Raw genomic sequence first — 19,971 nt, forward strand, 5'->3', positions numbered from 1 at the left:
TGAAATTCTCAGTGCTCAGGAAAGTCAAAACTAGAAGTCTTCAGCAATTCTCTCTCTGTCTCTCTCCCTCCCTCCCTCCCTCTTTCCCTCTCCCTCTCTCTCTCCTCCCTCTCCTCCCTCCCCCATCTTCTCTCCTCTCCTCCTTTCCTCCACCCACTCCCAAGGTCTTACTATATGGTCCAGACTGGCCTTGAACTTACCATCATCCTCCTGATTCCTGGATGCTAATATTACAACCATGTCCCACCATGCCTGGCTTAGCATACATTTCTTGAGAGCCTGTTGTAGACTAAGGCCCTGAGGTCCCACAGTCCCACAGTGATCTCTGGAAGAGTGGAATTGGGAGCAGTGTACTAAAGTGACCATGGGCTTTAGGTCCTTCCTAGGAGCCTCCCCATTTCTCCATCATACACAAGAGTCAAGGATCCCAGGCTTCCTGGAGCCAGCCTCCTACCTCTGGGTCAGTAGAGGGCCTAGTATTATCGATGGCACTCAGGATGGGATATGAAGTCCACCAATGACAGGAAGTATATTACAGTTCATGTGACAAAGATGCAGCCTTGGGGATGTGACAGACTCAGAAATGGAGAGTAGTGGAGGGCAGAGCCTGGGTCTGGCATGGTTGCCCCAGGTTAGTAGCTCAAAGTGCTATGGAGCTCAAAGGGAAAGAGAGTTTGTAAGATGAGGAGGCTGCAGGGATCTTATGCCTAGCCCAGCTGCCCGCTCCATCCTGGGAATCTCCATTCTCTTGGCTGCCACTGCAGTCTGCCCAGCGATAAATATTTGCTACGCTAGAGAGAAGGAAACACGGAAGCCTGCTGTGTAAACCAGATGCTGAGCTGGGCTGGGCTTTGGGGACTCCCGGTAGGAGTTCATCGTCCAGGAGAGAAGTCAGAGGTATCAACAGTCATATTCTAAGACAGGGAGGGCTGTACCGGGAGGAACCTGGAGGACCAGACCGGGCAGGCTTCCTGAAGGAGGGGCTTGAGTGTGCTCCTCACAGGGGCTGAAGGGGAAGGGCCTTCTCGATGCACTTCCTCAGGACTTTCCCTAGATCCCTGCCCCCCACCCCATGTCCTTTTTTATCTGTATGCTGTCTGGCCCCCCAGCAATGGGTAAAGTAGAGAACACTGGGTTATCTGGCTCATTTGTCAGATGGGGGAACTGGAGGCCCAGGAAAGCTCTCAGCCAGAGCTCTTCTTGGAAAATAGAGCTTTTTGACCCTCATATAAAATGATGGCATCTGTAACCCCAACACTCTGGAGGCTGAGGCAGGAAGATGCTTAGTTCAAGATCAGACCTAACCGTGAAGCTAGAAACTGCCTTAAAAGGCACCGTGGGAGGACAGGGAGAGGTGGGGCTTGATGTAGCTCAGTGGTGGAAAGCTTGACAAGAATAAGCAAGGTCCTGGGCTCCATCTACAGAACTAGACAAAAGGGGGGATATTGGGATGTGGATGTATGTTTACTAGCACATATGTTTGGGACGCTGACCTTTATCACTCAGTGAAGAGCAGCGTTTGGCACAATCTGTACAGTATGATTCTGATTTTGCTTGGGTTTGGGGTTTTTTGGGTTTGGTTTGGTTGATGGTGGGGAGTGGGGGACTGGTTTTCTTTTTAATGTAGAGAGCAAGAGAGATAGCTCATTGGGTAAAGTGTTTGCCACAAAAGCCTGAGGGCCAAATTTAGGGTCCCTAGCACCCGCACAAATGCCAGATGGCAAAGCCGGCATCCCTGGCTAGCCAAACTAACCCCATGTGGGTCCAGCTGAGAGATTTCACCTGAAAATATTAGACTGAGAAGCCCATGACTTTAACTCCAGGGCTGAGGAGGCAGAGGCAAGCAGGTAGCGGCAGATTTGAAGCCAGCCTGGTTTACTCAGCAAATTCTAGGCCAGCCAGGGCCAGACCCTGTAGGGGAAAAAAGAATATTAGAACTCAACCCAGGATGATTGCTAACATCAACCTCAGACCCACATGTGCATGCATAACACATACACATGCAAAAAAAAAAAAGTGTAGATCATCACCAGGCACAGCAGTGGTACGCATAGAGCATCCCAACATCCAGGAAGCTGAGACATGAGGATTGTGAGTTCAAGGGCATTCTAAGCTACAAGTGAATGATGTCATCTTCTCGGTAGTTTTCAGAATTATCCAGAGAGGGGTTTTATTATTAAATTTGTTTACTTATTTGTATGTGTGTGTGTGTGTGTGTGTGTGTGTGTGCGCGCGCGCGCATGCGTGCATGCATAAGCCATGGTGGGTATGTGGAAGCCAGAGAACCATTTGCAGGATTCCCTTCTTCCACCAAGTGGGTTCTGAGTATCAAATTTAGGTCATCACGTGCTTAGTGCTCTATGTCTACCCACTAAGCCATCTTAACAGCCTACAGGTGGTTTTTATATCAAGTAAGTAATTCGTTCATTCTGAGGGGGATTTGAAATGAGTTTCACTCTCATCCGAGGCTGTCCAGGAACTTACTATGTAACCCAGGCTGGCCTCAAAGTCTCATAGCAAACACCCTGCTTAGCCTCCCAAGCGCTGGGGTTATGGGCACAAGCCACCAAGCCCAGTAACTATTTCCATAAGAAGATTTATTTTAAAAAAAAGGAATGTGGCTGCTGTAAAAAGTCAAGACCATAGGTCAGAGAATGGTAGGGGTAGGGAGCAGTCCCTGGCACTGACCGCTTCCTGTCATCCCCTCCACCAGGCACTCACACGCAGATGGTGCAGGTGAACGATTCCATGTATGGCTTCATCGGCACAGACGTGGTACTGCACTGCAGTTTTGCCAACCCACTGCCCAGTGTGAAGATCACCCAGGTCACATGGCAGAAGGCCACCAACGGCTCCAAGCAGAACATGGCCATCTACAACCCAACAATGGGCGTTTCTGTGCTGCCTCCCTACGAGAAACGAGTGGAGTTCCTGCGACCCTCCTTCATCGATGGCACCATCCGCCTCTCCCACCTGGAGCTGGAGGACGAGGGCATGTACATCTGTGAATTTGCCACTTTCCCTACAGGCAACCGTGAGAGCCAGCTCAATCTCACTGTGATGGGTAAGCTGCCCTGGGCCTCTCGCCCTTGCCTGCCTAAAGGGCTTGGCCATCCTTAGCCTGTAGCCACCCGAGTAGCCGTATAACGCCAAGTATAGTGCCTCTCACTTGAGTAGCCAGATTGTCCACAATTCCCCCAAGGATTAAGGTGGGGGCCTTGGCTTTGGACAGGGGCAGGAACTGTATTTAGGTTGGGGCCCCCACAAAGGACATGTGTTGGCGACTAGGAAGCAGGCAGGTGCTTTGGACACTTGTGGTAAGGAAGGAAGCTGCTTGGCTTGAGCATGCCAAGAGTCTAAGAAGCCTAAAAACAGCACTGTTTGTACAGCAAGGAGGATTTGCTGGCATGAGGAAGTTCCCAAGAGAAATTCTGAGAAGGGCTTTGGCCAAGCACAGTTGACAGGCAGATGTGGCCAGGGTGAGTACCTAGCAGATGCCCAGGCAATTTCAACTGATGCCATGGTGTTGTCCCCACAGCCAAACCCACCAACTGGATCGAGGGCACCCAGGCAGTGCTCCGAGCCAGGAAGGGACAAGATGACAAGGTCCTGGTGGCCACCTGCACCTCAGCCAATGGGAAGCCTCCTAGTGTGGTGTCCTGGGAAACACGGCTAAAGGGCGAGGCCGAGTACCAGGAAATTCGGAACCCCAACGGCACAGTGACAGTCATCAGCCGTTACCGCTTGGTGCCCAGCAGGGAAGCCCACCGGCAGTCCCTGGCCTGCATCGTCAACTATCACTTGGACCGCTTCAGGGAGAGTCTCACACTCAACGTGCAGTGTGAGCCAGGGCCAGGGGCCGTTCCCACCCATTGCCACCTGCCCCCCTCTTCTGTCCCGTGGTCTCCCCGCTACCTTCTCTTCCAAGATGCTGCAGTCTCCTGTCCTTTTCCTCTGTAACTTCCTCTCTCCTTCTAACCTTTCCCAAGCCTTGCTGTGCCTGCTGAGGTCCTATAATGCCACCCTGCCCTCCTAGCTGCTCCTGCGTCCTCAGCGTCTCTCTGACCTCACTCTCTTCCAACATTCTCCCTTGCCTCACAGATGAACCTGAGGTGACCATTGAGGGTTTTGACGGCAACTGGTACCTGCAGCGGACAGACGTGAAGCTTACGTGTAAAGCAGATGCCAACCCTCCAGCTACTGAGTACCACTGGACCACGTGAGTGCCGTAGGCTGGCCCATCCCCTGAAAATACCTCTTGTTAACCACCCACCTCCAAGGGGTAGGGAGGATTAGAATCTAGGCTCATATTTTTCCATGGGCAGTGGCTTAAGACACAACACACACACACATGCACACACGTACTAAGATCATGTACCTCTGCATTTGAGTGCTTGGGTTTGGGTTGTTACGCTGCCGGGCAGGGGCTTCTCTCACAACCTGCTTCCCTTCCCTCATTAATAAAAGAAGATTGTCATTTTCCTTTGGTGACTCATCCTGAGTCATCCCACCCCGGTCCCCATTATTTATTTTTATCAAGGTATCCCTTGGGAAGCTGATGTTCTGGAACACCCTAGTCTTTCTTTGTTCCTTGTCCTTCTCTACAGTCGCCAGGTTCTCTGGGTGGAGGCAGCAGTGGGACCCTCCCCACCACATCCCACGTCCCACTATCCCATGATTGACTTTACAGTCTGGTACTTGACCTTCAGAGAGAAACATAGCCCCTCTGGTCAACTTGGAGAGGGCTATGGTGGGACTCAGACAGGGTGTGGGGAAAGCTAAGAAAGCTGCCATGGGTGGTCAGAAGAAGGCTGCAGCTCAGAGTTGAGCCTAAACCTTTTTCTAGGGAGTAGAAGAGCCCTGGCAGGCTATCTCTGTTGGCCTCCATTTCCAGACGCAGATCTGCTTCTGAAGGTGAAGGTGGACAGAGCCTGCTTGCCAGTCAGTTCTGCAGCTGGAGTGGCTGCTGGCTTAGCTAAAGGACTAGTGAACAAGGGAAGGATGAAGGTCTTCTGTACTTGACGAGCCCCCAGGAGGGTCCCCACGTGGAAACGTCTCGAGACATGCCTAGCAATGAGAAGGAGCTCAAAGGCCTGCTTGCCCATCTGATTAGCTTCTCCAGATGCACTTGGCCCCAGTGGCCCCACTAGAGGCGAACTAGGGTCAGAGCCCAGGTGTCTCTGTTATCAACCCACTACCAAGGAGACAGAGGACCAAGAGGACCCAGGAGCAGCAGCACAAGCACTCTGCTGAAGCCTGCAGACCCAGCTGGCTCTCGCTCTGCTGCTTCCTAGCTGTGTGTCCTTGGCCTTGGATCTCGGGTTTCACCTGTTATGTGGGAGTGGTACCCACCTGCCTTGAATGTGGTTTAGTGGTGTGATGATCAAACACAAACTGCCAGGCGTGGTGGCCCAAGTCCTGTCATCTCAGCACTAGAAAGGCCCCGATAGGATTGCTGCAAGTTCAGAGCCAACCTGGGCTCTGAAAAACCCTGTGTCCAAAAAAACAAAACAACCTCCCTACCCAAAAAAAAAAAAAAAAAAAAAACCCTTAAGCTACTGAATAATAGAAAACTGTGAGATGTACAAAGTTGTTGTTACTATTTCCCCCATCCCAAACAGACCCTAATATACACTCAAAGAAAGAGCTGACAGCACCGGAGCCAAGTGGATTCCTTCCCCCACCCCCACCCCCACCCCCAGGGGCTGCTTCTTGGGACTGAAGAGTCATAACCCTTCACTGTGTCTCCCAATACCTACAGGTTGAATGGCTCTCTCCCCAAGGGTGTGGAGGCCCAGAACAGAACCCTCTTCTTCCGGGGTCCCATCAACTACAGCCTGGCAGGAACCTACATCTGTGAGGCCACCAACCCCATTGGTACCCGCTCGGGCCAGGTGGAGGTCAATATCACAGGTAGGAATCTTCAGCCTCCCCCGCCCGCCGCTCCCCGTCCTAAGGTTCCTCTATAGCTGCACCCGCTCCTTACTTTGCATCATGGGAAATTTGTTCTCCGCCCCTCCCCCAGCCACCGCTTGCTTCTCTGGAGTCCGGGCTATGATTCTTTTCTTTGCCACTTTTCTCTTTGCTTTATGGAGGGAGCTAAAGGGTACAGTCAGAGTGACCCCTCGTTGAGAGAGGGGCAGCAATGGCATTTAGGGGCCACAACTGAGCTCTTGGCACCAGGGAGTCATGCTGGCTTGGTGGGGCAGGTCTGCAGATGGAGTGCATGTCCTTTTCCAGGTTCTGCAGGTGGAGATGAGGAAACCTGCAGGGCTGCAGGGGGAGGCTCGCCTCAAAGCAGAACACAAGGTGGAGGCTGGAGTGAGCATGCACCCTAAAGGCGCTGGATACATATGTCTCAGGACTGAATAGCTTTTCACCCAGATCTTTCTGTCATCACATAAGAGGGTGGACCAGTCTCGGGGTGAGGGCTATGATGCTCCTCAGGGAGACTTCACCTGGGACATGACCTGAGCAGGCCTCGTCTGTAAAATGGGGGTAGCGTGACCTGCCTTGAAGGGAGGGCTGCTGTCCAGTGACACATAATGTAGGTCACGTAACCTAGCACAACTCGGACTGTCGGTCAGTGGCCAGGGCTCCGTGATTATTGCCGTGACCTCCATCATTATCATTGTCATTAACAAGAGCATCAAAACAAACGCACGCAGGAGTAAATTGCCACCAAGCTTCACAAGGGGGAACTCTCTTTCGTATCAAGCCTAAGCTGCCTGCAGGGTGAGAAAAGTGACACAGAGAACCCCTGAAAACAGGAAGGGACATCCATCCCTCTGCCACCAAAGGAGACAGACGGGATGTATTATGTGCAGAGTAACCTTGGGCTTCCGGGAGACTAGCCAATGATAGGAGTTCTAGCTAAGACGCAGGTTTTGGGGAGCCCTGAGGATTTGCTGGCTCTGAGCCTCTGTCTCAAGAAGATGAGGCATCATCTGTGCGTGCACCCCAGACACACATCTGCACGATGAGCAGCGGGAGTTATCGAGGGACTGCACTGACCTGTCCTTGCGGCTCTCCTGTCACCTAGGAACAAGAGGGTGTGGTCACTTACGATTTTCTTCAACTCCCTGCCCCGGACTCTGGGACTGTTTATAGGAGCAGAGGTGCCAGGGTTGGAGCCTGGTAATCGCTCAGGTGACCGGCCAGGATAGGGTTTGGGAATTCCTATAGGGTGACAGACAAGCAGAAGAGGACTGCCACACACTTCCCCCTTCTGGAACAAGATGAGCCTTATAGGGAGAGTTCTTTGCCTGTCTGAGTCTGAGCTTCCCAGTCTGTGATATGGAGAGAGTCAAACCTAAGCCTCAGTCTCCATATGACCAGGTGGACCGCCAACGCCATCACAGCATCCCACTCTGGGAGATGGCTGACTGGAAATTTGGAGGAAGTAAGGAGCCCAAAGGCATCTATCTTTCTCATTGATGCTGCCTCTCAGCATGAGACAAGTGACCAGAGACCCTGCTAGAGCAAGTATAACCAGCCTCAGAGCCACAGATAGCAGGAGCATGCCATCCTTCTTTCTCTCAAAGTCCAGGAGCAAAGGCAATTGGTACGAGGAAGGGGCCATGGGGGCTCAGATCCAGGAGCAGAAAGGAGGAAAAGAAAAAAGGAAACTTGCCACGAGGAGGAAGCTACCATGGGTACCCGGGACCTTCTGCGGGACCTGTGGTCAGGTCTTGGAGGTGGTGTGTGCTCTTTTGCACATAACTCCTGGCGTGTGCTCCGAGGACAGGTGTTCTGAAGCCACCTAGAGCTCCAATTGGAAAGGGGGTCATACCCAGGGCTCTGTTGCTTGCAAATCAATTAGCTGGAAGCTAAGAGACAAAAAAGCATGGCATCCCTTGATCTCCTGATAGGCTCAGGCGCTGTGGTCAGCCCTGCAGGAAGCAGCTTTCAGCCTTTCTGAAGGATTCAGCTGGATGTCCTAAGCTTTTCCCGTGCTGTTCATTCTCTAAGTGGCAGGCGACCTCATCGCTCTATACCCCCACACCAGCAAGTGCCCTCTGCATCCCTTGGGACGACCCCGAGGGGGCACAGCTGGGCCCTGTGCTCCCAGCCTCACTGGTCTAAAGGCAATGCATGAGTAAGAGGGATAAGTGGAAATTTAATATTTCATTGTGGCCATCCTTTCAGGTAATAGCTTTGCCCTGGGCACATCTAGAGAGGGGAATGAAGAGCGGCTGGGGTGAGGTAGGCAGGGGGTGGGGGGGTGGGGAGTGGGGGGGAGCGTGTGTAAGGGGAGGCGCTGGAACAGCGGTGATGGTGGGTACCGAGAGCCTCTGGAAGGTTCACAGTGGAGCAGCATAGAGGTGCTGGGGGTTTGACTCTGTCCAGGTGGCTGCATGGTGGCACCAGGACCAGGACACTAGCTAGGGCCTGTCATAGTGAATGACTCCTAGTGTGAAATGGTCCCAAGCTGTGGCCCTAAGGATGAGAAAGCTGAGCAGACGACCCGGTGGGCTTTGTGGAGGCCGTTCACAGCGTCTGGCCACTCCAAGAATCCCATGTGCAAGGCCCTCGTGCTAAGAAGCAGTTCCAGAGTGCTGGGTCAGTGGTCCTACAACACAGTAGACAGAGTGCCTACCCTCTTCCACAAGGACTGACACCGAGGGGGGTGGGGGATGGGGAAGAGGTCTAGGCTATGGCCTTAACCAATTAGGGTATAGCTTCTGCCACTAAAGGTGTTAGAAGGAAAGTGGCAGATTGGCCTCTTGCCACTCCCACGAGCAGGGAGGGAAGCTACTCAAGTTCACTGTGTCTGTCCCAGCTCTTACTTGTGGGAAGTCTGGCCTCATCCCATGGGCATGCCAGTCAGGCCAGTTCTTTGGACCGAAGATGGGCAGGCCTTCACAGGGAGTGTCTCTGCGAGTGTTCGTGCCCAGACATGAGTGTGGGTGTGTTCTTCTGTAAGTATGGGTGAGCCAGTGTGAGCAGGCAAGCCACCGTCTGCGTGCTGAGTGTGCAAATGGAAGCCTGGGGCTATGCTGAGGGCACATGTACCTGTTTCCGAACCAGCAAATGGCAGTATGTTTGGGAGTCTGAGAATGCAGCTGCATCCATACCTCTGGGAGTTCCTCCTGCAACTTGCAGTAGTCCTGTCAGACAATGGAGGAATTGCGCTGCAGCTGCTTCAGCAAGGCTTCTCAGGGTATGACCCCAGGCCTTCCCACTCTCCCTGTGGCTGGCCTCGCTGCATGCTGGGAAATGTAGTCCTCACAATTTCCTGGCCTGATCTCATGTAGGTCATTTCCTGCCTTCCAAAACATTGTGCAGGAGCAAGCCCAGACATCGTCTTTGACCCTAGATCCTAGTTCCAGACCATAAAACCTAACTCCAGTTCACCTCAGGTCCATCCAAAGCCCCACCACCACCACCACCTCCCTACTGAGCCACCCATTTTAATCTGGGAACTGGAGACCCAGAATGAGAAGTTTCATTGCTCTGAGGGCCACTTTGTAAGAGGATGTGAGAGGGACCAGTTGGGCCCCCGGCAGCAGAAGCAAAGGACCGCAGTGCTCAGCTCTGCCCTCTCCACGCAGCTGTGGGCCTTGTGGTTCTGCTTCTGGCACAGAAAGAGGCTATGGCTGACTGTGGCAAATGGAAGGTAGAGGAGAGGGGCAAGATCCTCCCTTCTTGCCCTCCCTGCACATGAACTAAGTTCCCATAACTATCTCTTCCATCTGCCTCCCTTGCTTCGTGCTTTTGGCACCATAGCTAACTAGCCCTCTTGTTCTACACAGACCTGACCTTAGAGCAGTCAAAATAACGTGGGTTCCCTTTAGTCCCAAAAGACCCCCCATGAACTTTAAACCTCATTAGAGCTTAGGAAAAACATTAAGTAAAGGACCCTAGTGAGAAGGTGAGAGGTAGAAAAGCAACTATAAGCCGGGCGGTGGTGGTGCACGCCTTTAATCCCAGCACTTGGGAGGCAGAGGCAGGCGGATCGCTGTGAGTTCAAGGCCAGCCTAGTCTGCAAAGGGAGTCTAGGACAGCCAAGGCTACACAGAGAAACCCTGCCTCGAAAAACCAAAAAAAGAAAAAAAAAAAGAAAGGAAAGCAACTATAACCACTTTACTCCTACCCCAGCTATAAAATGAGGTCCCCAGTGTGTCACAGGGCCACTTTATCTGTGGGCCAAATGCTTGCTCTGCCTGACACAGCATGAGAGCGTGTCTTTTTTCTCAACAAGGATTTCTTTGCCATGGGATCTAGACATTCGGGATAAATCAGTGAGCAAAACAGACCAAACTCCATCTGTGTGAAGCTTATGGGTTCCCGAAGGTGATACAGGAGGAAGGACAGTGAGAAGGAGGTCACTGTGTTGAGGATGAGAGACTTGTACATTGCAATTTTAAGTTATGGTGGTTGAAAGTGCCCGTGAGGAGGAGGTGACATTCAAGCCAAGCCCTGAAGGAGGTGATGGCGGGAAGCTCCAGGCCATGACAAAGCGCCCTCCCTCGGCCTGCAGAAAAGCAGGACAAGATGGTGTCGGAGGTTAGAGCAGGGTGCAAGCCATGGAGAACATTGTAGGCTCTGTGTGTGGCTTCAGCCTTCTCTGAGAGTAAAACAGAGTCATCAGGGGCTCTGGGCAGGGTAGTGATGGGATGTGAGCTACACTCTAATGGGCTCTTGCTGGCTGCTGTAGCAAATATGGCATATAGAAGTCAGGGGAGGAGAGCAGTTGGGTGTCGATAGCCATAAATAGTCCAGGTGAGAGATGGTGGTGTCGTGAGCGCGGCTGGGACGGAATGGCGAGAAGCAGCTGGATTCTAGATTTATTTCAAAATATAATTTACAGAGTAGTTTGGGACACCAAGCATTCTCATCAGACAGATGATACAGCAAACCCTGTCACTCTGTGATTAGTAGGGTCAGAAAATCCAATCTAGCTGAGTTAAATGTAAGAGCATGGTATTTTTCATTGGTTCTTTGCCGGGAAAGCAGGAAAGTAACCAAAGTGCAATTTAACGTTCTGCGCGAGCCAAGCTGCAGCGATGCCGGAGGACAGGGAGCCATTTCCCTCAGCCCTTTCCTTATTCTGAATTAAAGGAGAACCAGGACCAACTGTGTTTAATCCTAGTTTGTGTTTATTAGCAATAAACACGTGATTAGTAAATCTGCATCTGAAATTGTTTAAAAGAGAGCGAAGGGCACAAGCCATTGGTCCATAGAAAGTCTACAGAGGAAAAAAAGTTAAATGTGAGCTACAGACGAGAAGCCTGAATGTGGAAGGCATTGCCTCAAGGGTCTGTTTGTGGTTAGAGACTCACTTGAAGTGGGTTCTGTATTCCTAGCTACTTGGGAAGCTGAGGCTAGAGGGTCAGAGGTTTGAGGCCAGCCTGAGAAACTTAGTGATACCCTATCTCAAAACGTAAAATGAATGAGAATTAAAAATATAGCCTGATGGTAGAGCACAGGCTCTATGCTAAATCCTTAATATCACATACACACACACACACACATACACACACACACACACACACACACACACACACACACACACACACTAACCAGAACCCACTTAGATAGCAAGCATCACATATTAATCAGCTTTCAATTTAAAAAGAGGAAAGGTTTGCACGTCTTTACTCCCAGAACTCGGGAGGCAGAGGCAGGCAGATCTCTGTGGGTTCAGGGCCAGCCTGGTCTACATCGTGAGTTCCAAGATAGCCCGGGCTACATAGTAAGATACTTGTCAAAGGGTGTCGGGGTGGGGGTGGGGGTTTCCCTTCTAGCTCACAGTTTCAAAAGTTGCCATCTATGACTGTTTGACTGTTGCTTTCAGGCCTATGAAAAATGTGAGATAGGTAGAGTGACTCATTCACCCTATGGAAGCCAGCTAACAGACATGGGACAGGCTCCCCATAGCCCTTTCAAGGACACACACCCCCAAGTGACTGGACCTCCTGCCACTAGGCTCCAGCCCTAAAGGTACCCCCATCTTCCAGTAGTGCTATGAGCTAGCAACCAAGTCTTTGGTACCCGGGCCTTTGGTGGGGACAGTTTTCCAAATCATAGCAGTCAGTGATGAGGGTAGGAGGCTGGCAGGCCAGGTTCCAAGTCCCAGCAGGCCTTGGGGAGTTGCTGCTGATCTCTGAGATAACAGTGGTCATGTCTCTCCTATGGAAGCTAATCTGCTGACTGGGTGGGACAACTAAGAGGGTAGAGACCCAGTGAAGGTGTGAGGCCCAGGAATCTTCTACAACGACAAAACCCAGAGAGAAACAATGAGTTAATAAACAATGAGGAAATAGAAGAGTCAAGGTGGACAATGCTGGTGGAGTGGGAGCCCCAGGGAAGGACTGATGAATGCAGAGGATGACAGAGGAGGACAGACAGACAGCCATGCTGGAACAGGAAGGATTTGAGTTAGTGGTCCCAGAAGTTTCTGTAGCCCCAAGTGTTAGTTCCTTGGGATGGTTCTGTGAGCGGGAAAATGAGGTCAGGCTTCAGGAAGCTGGGAAGTACTCCGTGTCCTGTATATATATGTCCCTTAGTCCAGAGGATGGGAGAAGGTGAAGGGCTCCAGTGTGTCATCTAAGCCAACGTTTCTCCACGTTTGTCCCGCTGTTTTCACTGAGATCTGAGTGAATGGGTCATGGTTCCATGATGTACAGATTGGGAAACTGTATCCCAGAGACCTTCAGAGGTACAGTTCTGCAGCTGAGTGAGAACTATGTAGACCAGGCTGGCCTTGAACCCACAGAGATCTGCCTGCCTCTGCCTCCCAAGTACTGGGAGTAAAGGCGTGTAAACTTTTCTTCTTTTTCTTTTTCTTTTTCTTTTCTTTTCTTTTTTTTTTTTTTTTTTTTTTTTTTTTTTTTTTCCTTTTTCTGAGACAGGGTCTCTCAGTGTTAGCCTTGGCTGTCCTGGACTGGCTTTGTAAACCAGGCTGGCCTCAAACTCACAGCAATCCCCCTGCCTCTGCCTCCCGAGTGCTAGGATTAATGGTGTGTGCCACCACACCCAGACCCACCTTTCCTCTCTTTAAGTTTATTATCTCAAGTATTTTATGACAGTAGCAGAAAGCTGATTGATACATTATGCTTGCTATCTAAGTGGGTTCTGGTGTGTGTGTGTGTGAGAGAGAGAGAGAGAGAGAGAGAGAGAGAGAGAGAGAGAGAGAGAGAAGCCAGGAGGATTACAATTAAGCCATGAAATGGAGAAAGCCTGTACTGGGACCGCTGGAGAAAGACCTCCAGTGCAGGTGGTTACAGAGCATTGAAAGGGAAAGCCAGGGACCCAGGGCTCCCGTCTCAGCAGGCTAAGGGTACAGTTCAGAAGCTGCAGGCTGGCCCTTCTGTCTGGACACCTCGCTTACTGTTTTGGCCTCTCTGAGTCCATACCAGCCTCCAAGAAACCTTGTGCGAAGTGTGTGTCTCAGTATTCTACACCCCTAAGCACCCCATCATCAGCTCCCTCGATGTCTGCCTGCTGCTGTGACTCCAAGCATGTCATTTAGCTCTGCAGTGGCTAAAGAGAAAGACACTTGGGGAATATTTGCTAACTGAATAAGGAAGTAGACAAGGGAAGAGGATTGGCCAGGAGTAGTGGCTCAGAACCTCAACACCCGGGAGGCTGAGATAGGGAGATCTCAAGTTCAAAGCCAGCCTGGGCTAGTGAGACCTTGTTGCAAAACCAACCAAGCAAAGAAAGGCTTGGAGGCAGAGGTAGAGGACTGGATCTGAGGACTGGGCTGAGGGTGGGGGAGCAAGCTGAGTACACATAAGTAAGGTGCTTCCTCTCTAAAGCAGTGGGCAGATGAGCTTGAGGCTGCTCCCACAGCGTGTTGCAGTAAAGACACATATCAGCAAACATTTATGGACCTTCACTCTGTGACCTACACTGAGGACACAGTGGTGACAAGTAGAGAGCTGAATCCTCTGGCCCTGGGCTTCTCTCCACCAGCTCCAGGCTCAGGAGCATCTGGGTGGCCACAGCTCAACCATGTGACCTCAGGCAAGTGCCCCCCCCCTTTGGGGGCCCCTGAGTTTTCACTAGCCCTTCCAGCCTGAGCCACAGGAAAGCCTCTCCCCCATTCAGAACCTCCGCCCTGCTCCCGCCTGCCTGCCAACAGCACCCCACACACTCACATGGGGCCCATGGGAGGAGGAGTGTGATTCCGATAGAGTGAGTGATGCTGAATCAGGGAGTGAGCTGGTTGCAGCAGGCTCCCAGGAGCAGACACATGAGCCCAGACAGATCCAGCACCTTGGCCGTGGCCCTCCTGGGCCACGCTGGAGAGAGGACTGGACAGCAGCCTTCCAGGCTTGCCCCAGCTCCTTGCCAAGGCCAGCCATGGTCTCCAGTGCCACCCTGTGGTAGTGCTGGGAACACACATGCCCTGGGACCTCTTGGCCTCTGGCCTGGCCTGGCCTGGAAAGAAAGGAAAGGAAAGACAACAGGATTAACAAAAAGCCACCCACTTCTTGCTCCCACCCTCTCCTGGTCTTTTTTCCCCCACTGTTGTTGCCTTTTTATTTCTACTCTATTTGTATTATTGGCTTTTCTTTTCTTTCTTTCTTTTTTTTTTTTTTTTTTTTTTTGAGAGACAGTCTTGCTCTATAACCCAATCCTGAAATTTCAAATATGAGCCATTACACCTGGCTCCAACTGCCCTCGTTCTCGTCATATCTTTATGCACACATGTGTTGTGTCTGGCAAGGCCTGTGGGCCATCAGACATGCTTTTGAGTGTGTATGTTCCTGATCTGTAACACGCATGTGAGCCTCTACAACCCCTTTCTGCCTGTCCCTGCTCTGTACCTACAATCTGTCACTTTGGGTGGTCCAATCTTGTGGCCCAAACTGGCAATCCCAGCAGGTCTCCACCTTGCCCTGCAGGGCCAAACCACAACCAAGAGTCACAGCCCTGGCTTGTAGCACATTGACAAGCAATTGACACTCATAGGGTATCTACAGAGCCAAAACTTGGGAACCTATTTTCTGTATGTCCTGAAGGCAAAAGAAATTAGTCCTGGAATACCTCCTAGGCTCCTGGTGTTGGGACAGTCACTTTAACATGTCAGGCTAAACGACACTGGTGACATGTGCATGGGATTTATATGTTGAAAAAAATTGATATCTAATTGGCTCAGTGGCCTTGGGTAAGTTAAGCTCCCTAACTGTCTTCTGCACTGAATAGACATGAACAGCAGACCACCCTTGGAGAGTGGTGACAGTGGGGGACATGCAGATGTGCCTCTGCAGCGTGGCAGGATAGGACAGGATTGGTGATACCTCCAAGCATGGTCAGGATGGAAGGCTGAGTGCTATGGGTACATTAGCTGCTTCTCTCCTCTCGCCTGCCTTATCCTAGCTCCTAATGCTGCAGCTGACTTGACCTAGGGAAGTGGCGCACTAAGGGGCCTCTGGAACCAGGATTGCTCAAACCTAGGGTGTGGACATCCTGTCCTGGGCTTTTCCCTCCCCTGCCTCCCTACACCTCTGCTGACTTCCGAAGAGCAGACACTGACACTATCCCCTCCATCTCTTTTCCTCACCCAGAATTCCCCTACACCCCGTCTCCTGAACACGGGCGGCGCGCGGGGCAGATGCCCACAGCCATCATTGGGGGCGTGGCAGGAAGTGTCCTGCTGGTGCTGATTGTGGTTGGAGGGATCGTGGTGGCCCTGCGCCGGCGCCGGCACACCTTCAAGGGTGACTACAGCACCAAGAAGCATGTATACGGCAACGGCTACAGCAAGGCAGGAATCCCCCAGCATCACCCACCCATGGCACAGAACCTGCAGTACCCGGATGACTCGGATGATGAAAAGAAGGCTGGTCCACTGGGTGGGAGCAGCTACGAGGAGGAAGAAGAGGAGGAGGGTGGTGGAGGAGGCGAACGCAAGGTGGGCGGCCCCCACCCCAAATATGACGAGGACGCCAAGCGGCCCTACTTCACTGTGGATGAGGCTGAGGCCCGTCAGGGCGGCTATGGGGACCGGACTCTGGGCTACCAGTACGACCCTGAACAGCTGGACTTAGCTGAGAACATGGTTTCTCAGAACGACGGGTCTTTCATTTCCAAGAAAGAGTGGTATGTGTAGCCCCGCCTTCTGGAGCCTCTGTCTATGCCCACTTCTCCTTGGCCCCTACCCGCACGCCCCCTGCCCACCCCCACAGCCCACCACTGCCCCAGGAGCTCGACAGAGACTTGACCAGCTGCCCTAAACCAGCCCCAAACTCCTGGGGAGCCAGGGGAGCTCAGGGCAGACCCCACTTGGCTTCGTTTTTGTTTTTGTTTTTTTAAATCTCCTCCCTCACCAACCCTCCCCAATGGTGTTGTGTTCGACCGTGGCTTTGGTGTTACCCTATCTTTCCTTTAAGGACCCCTTCCACTGCCCTCTGTGTAGGGAGCCCTGTTCTTGTCTTGTGTACTTGGGCACCCCTCCAGGGTTTGGGGAGCCAGTCCTCTCCCACCCCCACCCCCACCCCCAACACTGGAATTTGTTTGTGTTTTCTTTATTGGGGATGGAGGGCAAAGGGAGCTTCAAGATGAAGCCCAGCCTCACCCCTACCCCATATGCTGCTCTTCTTCCCAGAGAGAAGTACCCCAATCTCCCCCACTAAGCTGATGCTACCAGTGCACCTAAGAGGTTTTTAGGTATACACGGGAGTCTTGTCTGTGAAATAATGAGGCTGGGGCCCTGGGCAGTGTGTTTTCCTAGTGAGGGTGGTTTTACGGTTTCTTCCTTCTGACCTACAAAGTGGAGTTGGCCTAGCTCTCATGTATCCCTCCCGTTCAACCCCGAGTCCGTTCTCTACACAGTGGGTGACCCCAGGTGGGCTCTACCCTATATGCCTCTGCCAACACGTGCACACATATCCATGCACACACCCTTGAGTCGATGCCAATCTCCCCCCCAACGCCCTGCCCAGGCTGAACACTGCCCCAGGCCGAAACTTCTGTCCCAGCTCTTAGCCCCACCACCACCACCCCCTCAGGAAGAGATCGGCCCACAGAAGCATCCAGAGACAGCTAGGGTGAACCACCCAGCTGCTGCTGCTCTTAAGATTTCAGTATAGCTCCAACGATTCCTTCCAGTGTGCACGTTTCTCAGATTTCTCCTTATCTGTCGAGTGCTAGCAACACTTGACTCTTCTGGAAAGTCAGGGCTGGGATCCCAGGAAGGAGTTTGAGGCGAAGAAGTGTTTACATGGAGAAGGCGGCCTGGTGGAAGCTCTGCAAACGCAATCTGGTAGGCTGAAGGGGACTGCTAGCGTCTCGTACAGCAAGGCCAGCGTGGATGTCACTGGTCTCAAAGAAAGTGCAGGGACACCTGGGAGCCTGCTGCTTGCCCATGGTCTGATTCCCTGCTCAATTTCTCCTGGTGCCATGCTGAGATGAGGAGGAAAACCCTTGCATGCAGACTCCCTCTTTGAATGGGACTCTGGCTTCTTCGACCATTCGGGGCTAGGCCTTCCCTTGAGTCCCTTGGAGAAAGGCCCCCTCCCAGCCCTCTGTCCCCAAGCTCAAAGTGCCTCAGTTTCTCCATCTGTGCCCCCAAATTCCCAACATTCTAAATGGGCATGCCTATGCCCTGGGGGTCAGCAAAGTGGGCTGCAAGAGCCCTAGCTAGGGCCTGCCTACCAGGATTTCAGCTAACTCAGCCCAAGGTGGACACTCTCTGAGGGAGAACAAATATCAGGAAGCGGGAGGCAGCCTATTCTGTGCCCCACGGGCACTGACCCAGCCCTGCCATAGGCTTCCTAAGGGAGCCCCAGCCCTCACCCCCTCCTCCCCTCCCTGGTGCTGCTATTGAATTCCTAGTCCAAGCGCCATCAGGGCTCCCCTCAGCTCACCAGCTGGGGCCCTTTTGTCAGGCTGCCACTGCCCTAGTCCCAGCCCAGGCCGCCCAGTAGCCACGTAGCAGAAGTCTGAAGCCATGCCGGCCCTGTGGCGGCTCTCCCCTCTTGGCACTGGGGGACACTGGATCGGGTGAAGTTTGGGCAAGAAGATTCTGGGGCCTTTTTAGCCACAGGGCAGAGGAAAATGGAAGAGCTGGGCTGCTTCTCCCAGCAGTATTACTGTCCCTCCCATGTCACATCACTCCCCTGCTCCTCATGCTACTCTGGCCCCTCTGCTTGGTCCCATTTCCCGAAGGCAGGAGGCAGAACCCTGACTGCCACATAAAGGCATTTCTGCCCCTATGGAACCATAAGACTGAAAGGACTCGCTCTCCTGCCTCTCTTACCTTTCACTGTCAACCCCTCTTCCTTATTTTGTCATGGACTGAGGAGGCCCTGGGCCCGGACAAGCACCCAAGCTCCCCTTTAGATACCTGCACGCCTTTCCCCCAAGCAAAGCACAATTTATAGGGTCCATGCAGCAGGATCCAGGGTCCCAGCCGTGGCATCACTTCCAGGCAGCTGCTACCTGGGCTAAAAGAGGGCATGAGGCAGGGGTCAGTAGGTAGGCCTAAGGAGGCGAGGCTTTCTTTGCCCTGTGTTGGGGGGTGGGGGGGGCAGTGGACACAGCTGACAGTGGAAGGTCCAGTGCCACAGAGAGGAGGGCTTCCCACTTCACCTTCATGCCCCCCCACACACAGCTGAGCTTCTGCCATACTGCAGAGAATAAACTCGGTGTGTTAACTGCCAAGGCCTCTCCGGTGGTTGTCCCTCCTTCTCCTGTCACCCTCCACTGCTCCAGAGCTCCCGTTTCCCTTCAGATTTTGATATTGTTCTGATGTGCAACAACTGCCCAAGCCTTTTTTACCAGAAAGACCCGGAAAACGCCAGTACATAGTCAGCGAACAGCATGCCCTACCCACGGACACACGCCTTCCACAGACCAAGCATGGGCGGGCGTGCAGGCAGGTGTGCGCACAAGTACACACAAGTACACACAGGAGGAACAAGAAGCCCCCTTATTAATGCTCAGGCCCAAGACAGGTGGACAGGGACCCAAGGCCTGGAAAGGTGCCCTCTCTGCCAGCCCACCCCTGTGTGCCCCAGTCACTGGTGCAATAACTTCTGCCATCCTCCAAGGTGGGAGAATCAGGACTCATGTCGGGTGGGTGGGGCCACTCCCCTGAATCCAGCAGGACACTGCATTCCCTTTCCTGGGAGGAGGGGGGGTGCTCCCAGGCCTCTGGGGGTCCTGGTAGAGACTTCCCCAAGCCTGACTGTCAACTGAAACCCTCTCCTGGTGAGGGCAGGTGGCTCAAGCTGACCTGGGCCAGAGACACTCAGAGGTGTAGGACCTGGCCTCACCGATGCTGCTTTCTGACCCTGGCTGTAAGGAAAGGGTTGGGGGAGGGGTGACTTTTTTTTTTTTTTAAACAAATGGAAGCAAAATCCAGGAGAAGCTGCCACCCTCACCTCTGGAGTGTGACTAGCTTCCTTTGCGTCAGTTTCTTCGTCACTGTTTTCCTCTTTGGTCCTGGGGACAGCCCAGCAGATCCTGGTCCTGACCCAGAAGTTGGGGGGTGGGGGTTGTCCCACCCCCTTTTACTTGTATTAAAAAAAAAAAAAAGATGGGTTGAAAATGTACTGAGAAAAAAAATGTACTTTTTTATAAATAAAGCGTTTAAAACAAGACTGTTTGCCTCATGTCACTGCGATGGTGTATGAGCAAAGCTAGAGAAGACACACCCAGCCAGACCTCAGGGAGGACAAAGAAGCAGTGCAGATAACCAGAGCGTCCCATTCTATGACAGGGACTTACTGAGTGAGGTGCCCCACTGGCCCACCTTGCAGGCATCCCGGTTGAGTGCTTGCAGGTCACAATGGAGCCATCCTCCCATGAGAAGATGTGAGCTGTGCAGGGCACAGAGGGTTGGGCTGACTTCTGTCCGCTGGCCAGAGCCAAGGCATGTGGGGGTTTGGGGGCGGAGGGATCAAGAAAGAGATGACAGAAGTACACAGCTGAGGAAGGCCTGCTCTAGCTAGAGCCCCTGTGCCAGAGCTCTTGTGTCAGTCACCACCCTCCCCGGGTTGGTCCCCTCTTGCC

General features: G+C 52.6%; 1 protein-coding gene across 1 annotated transcript in view; it reads left to right on the plus strand.

Moving 5' to 3' along the window:
- Nucleotides 1-19,559, plus strand: part of NECTIN1 (nectin cell adhesion molecule 1) — a 62,730-nt gene extending 43,171 nt beyond the window's left edge. Inside the window, exons 2-6 of the mRNA XM_084783608.1 lie at nt 2,714-3,064; nt 3,539-3,841; nt 4,102-4,219; nt 5,762-5,913; nt 15,522-19,559. Of these exons, the coding sequence (XP_084639734.1) occupies nt 2,714-3,064; nt 3,539-3,841; nt 4,102-4,219; nt 5,762-5,913; nt 15,522-16,066 (1,469 nt within the window). The 3' untranslated portion in view covers nt 16,067-19,559. The remainder of the gene's footprint in view (nt 1-2,713; nt 3,065-3,538; nt 3,842-4,101; nt 4,220-5,761; nt 5,914-15,521) is intronic.
- The last annotated feature ends 412 nt before the right edge of the window (nt 19,560-19,971 follow it).

This window comes from Acomys minous, assembly GCF_964271855.1.
Source record: "Acomys minous genome assembly, chromosome: 5".
NCBI classification, from domain to species: Eukaryota; Metazoa; Chordata; class Mammalia; order Rodentia; family Muridae; genus Acomys; species Acomys minous.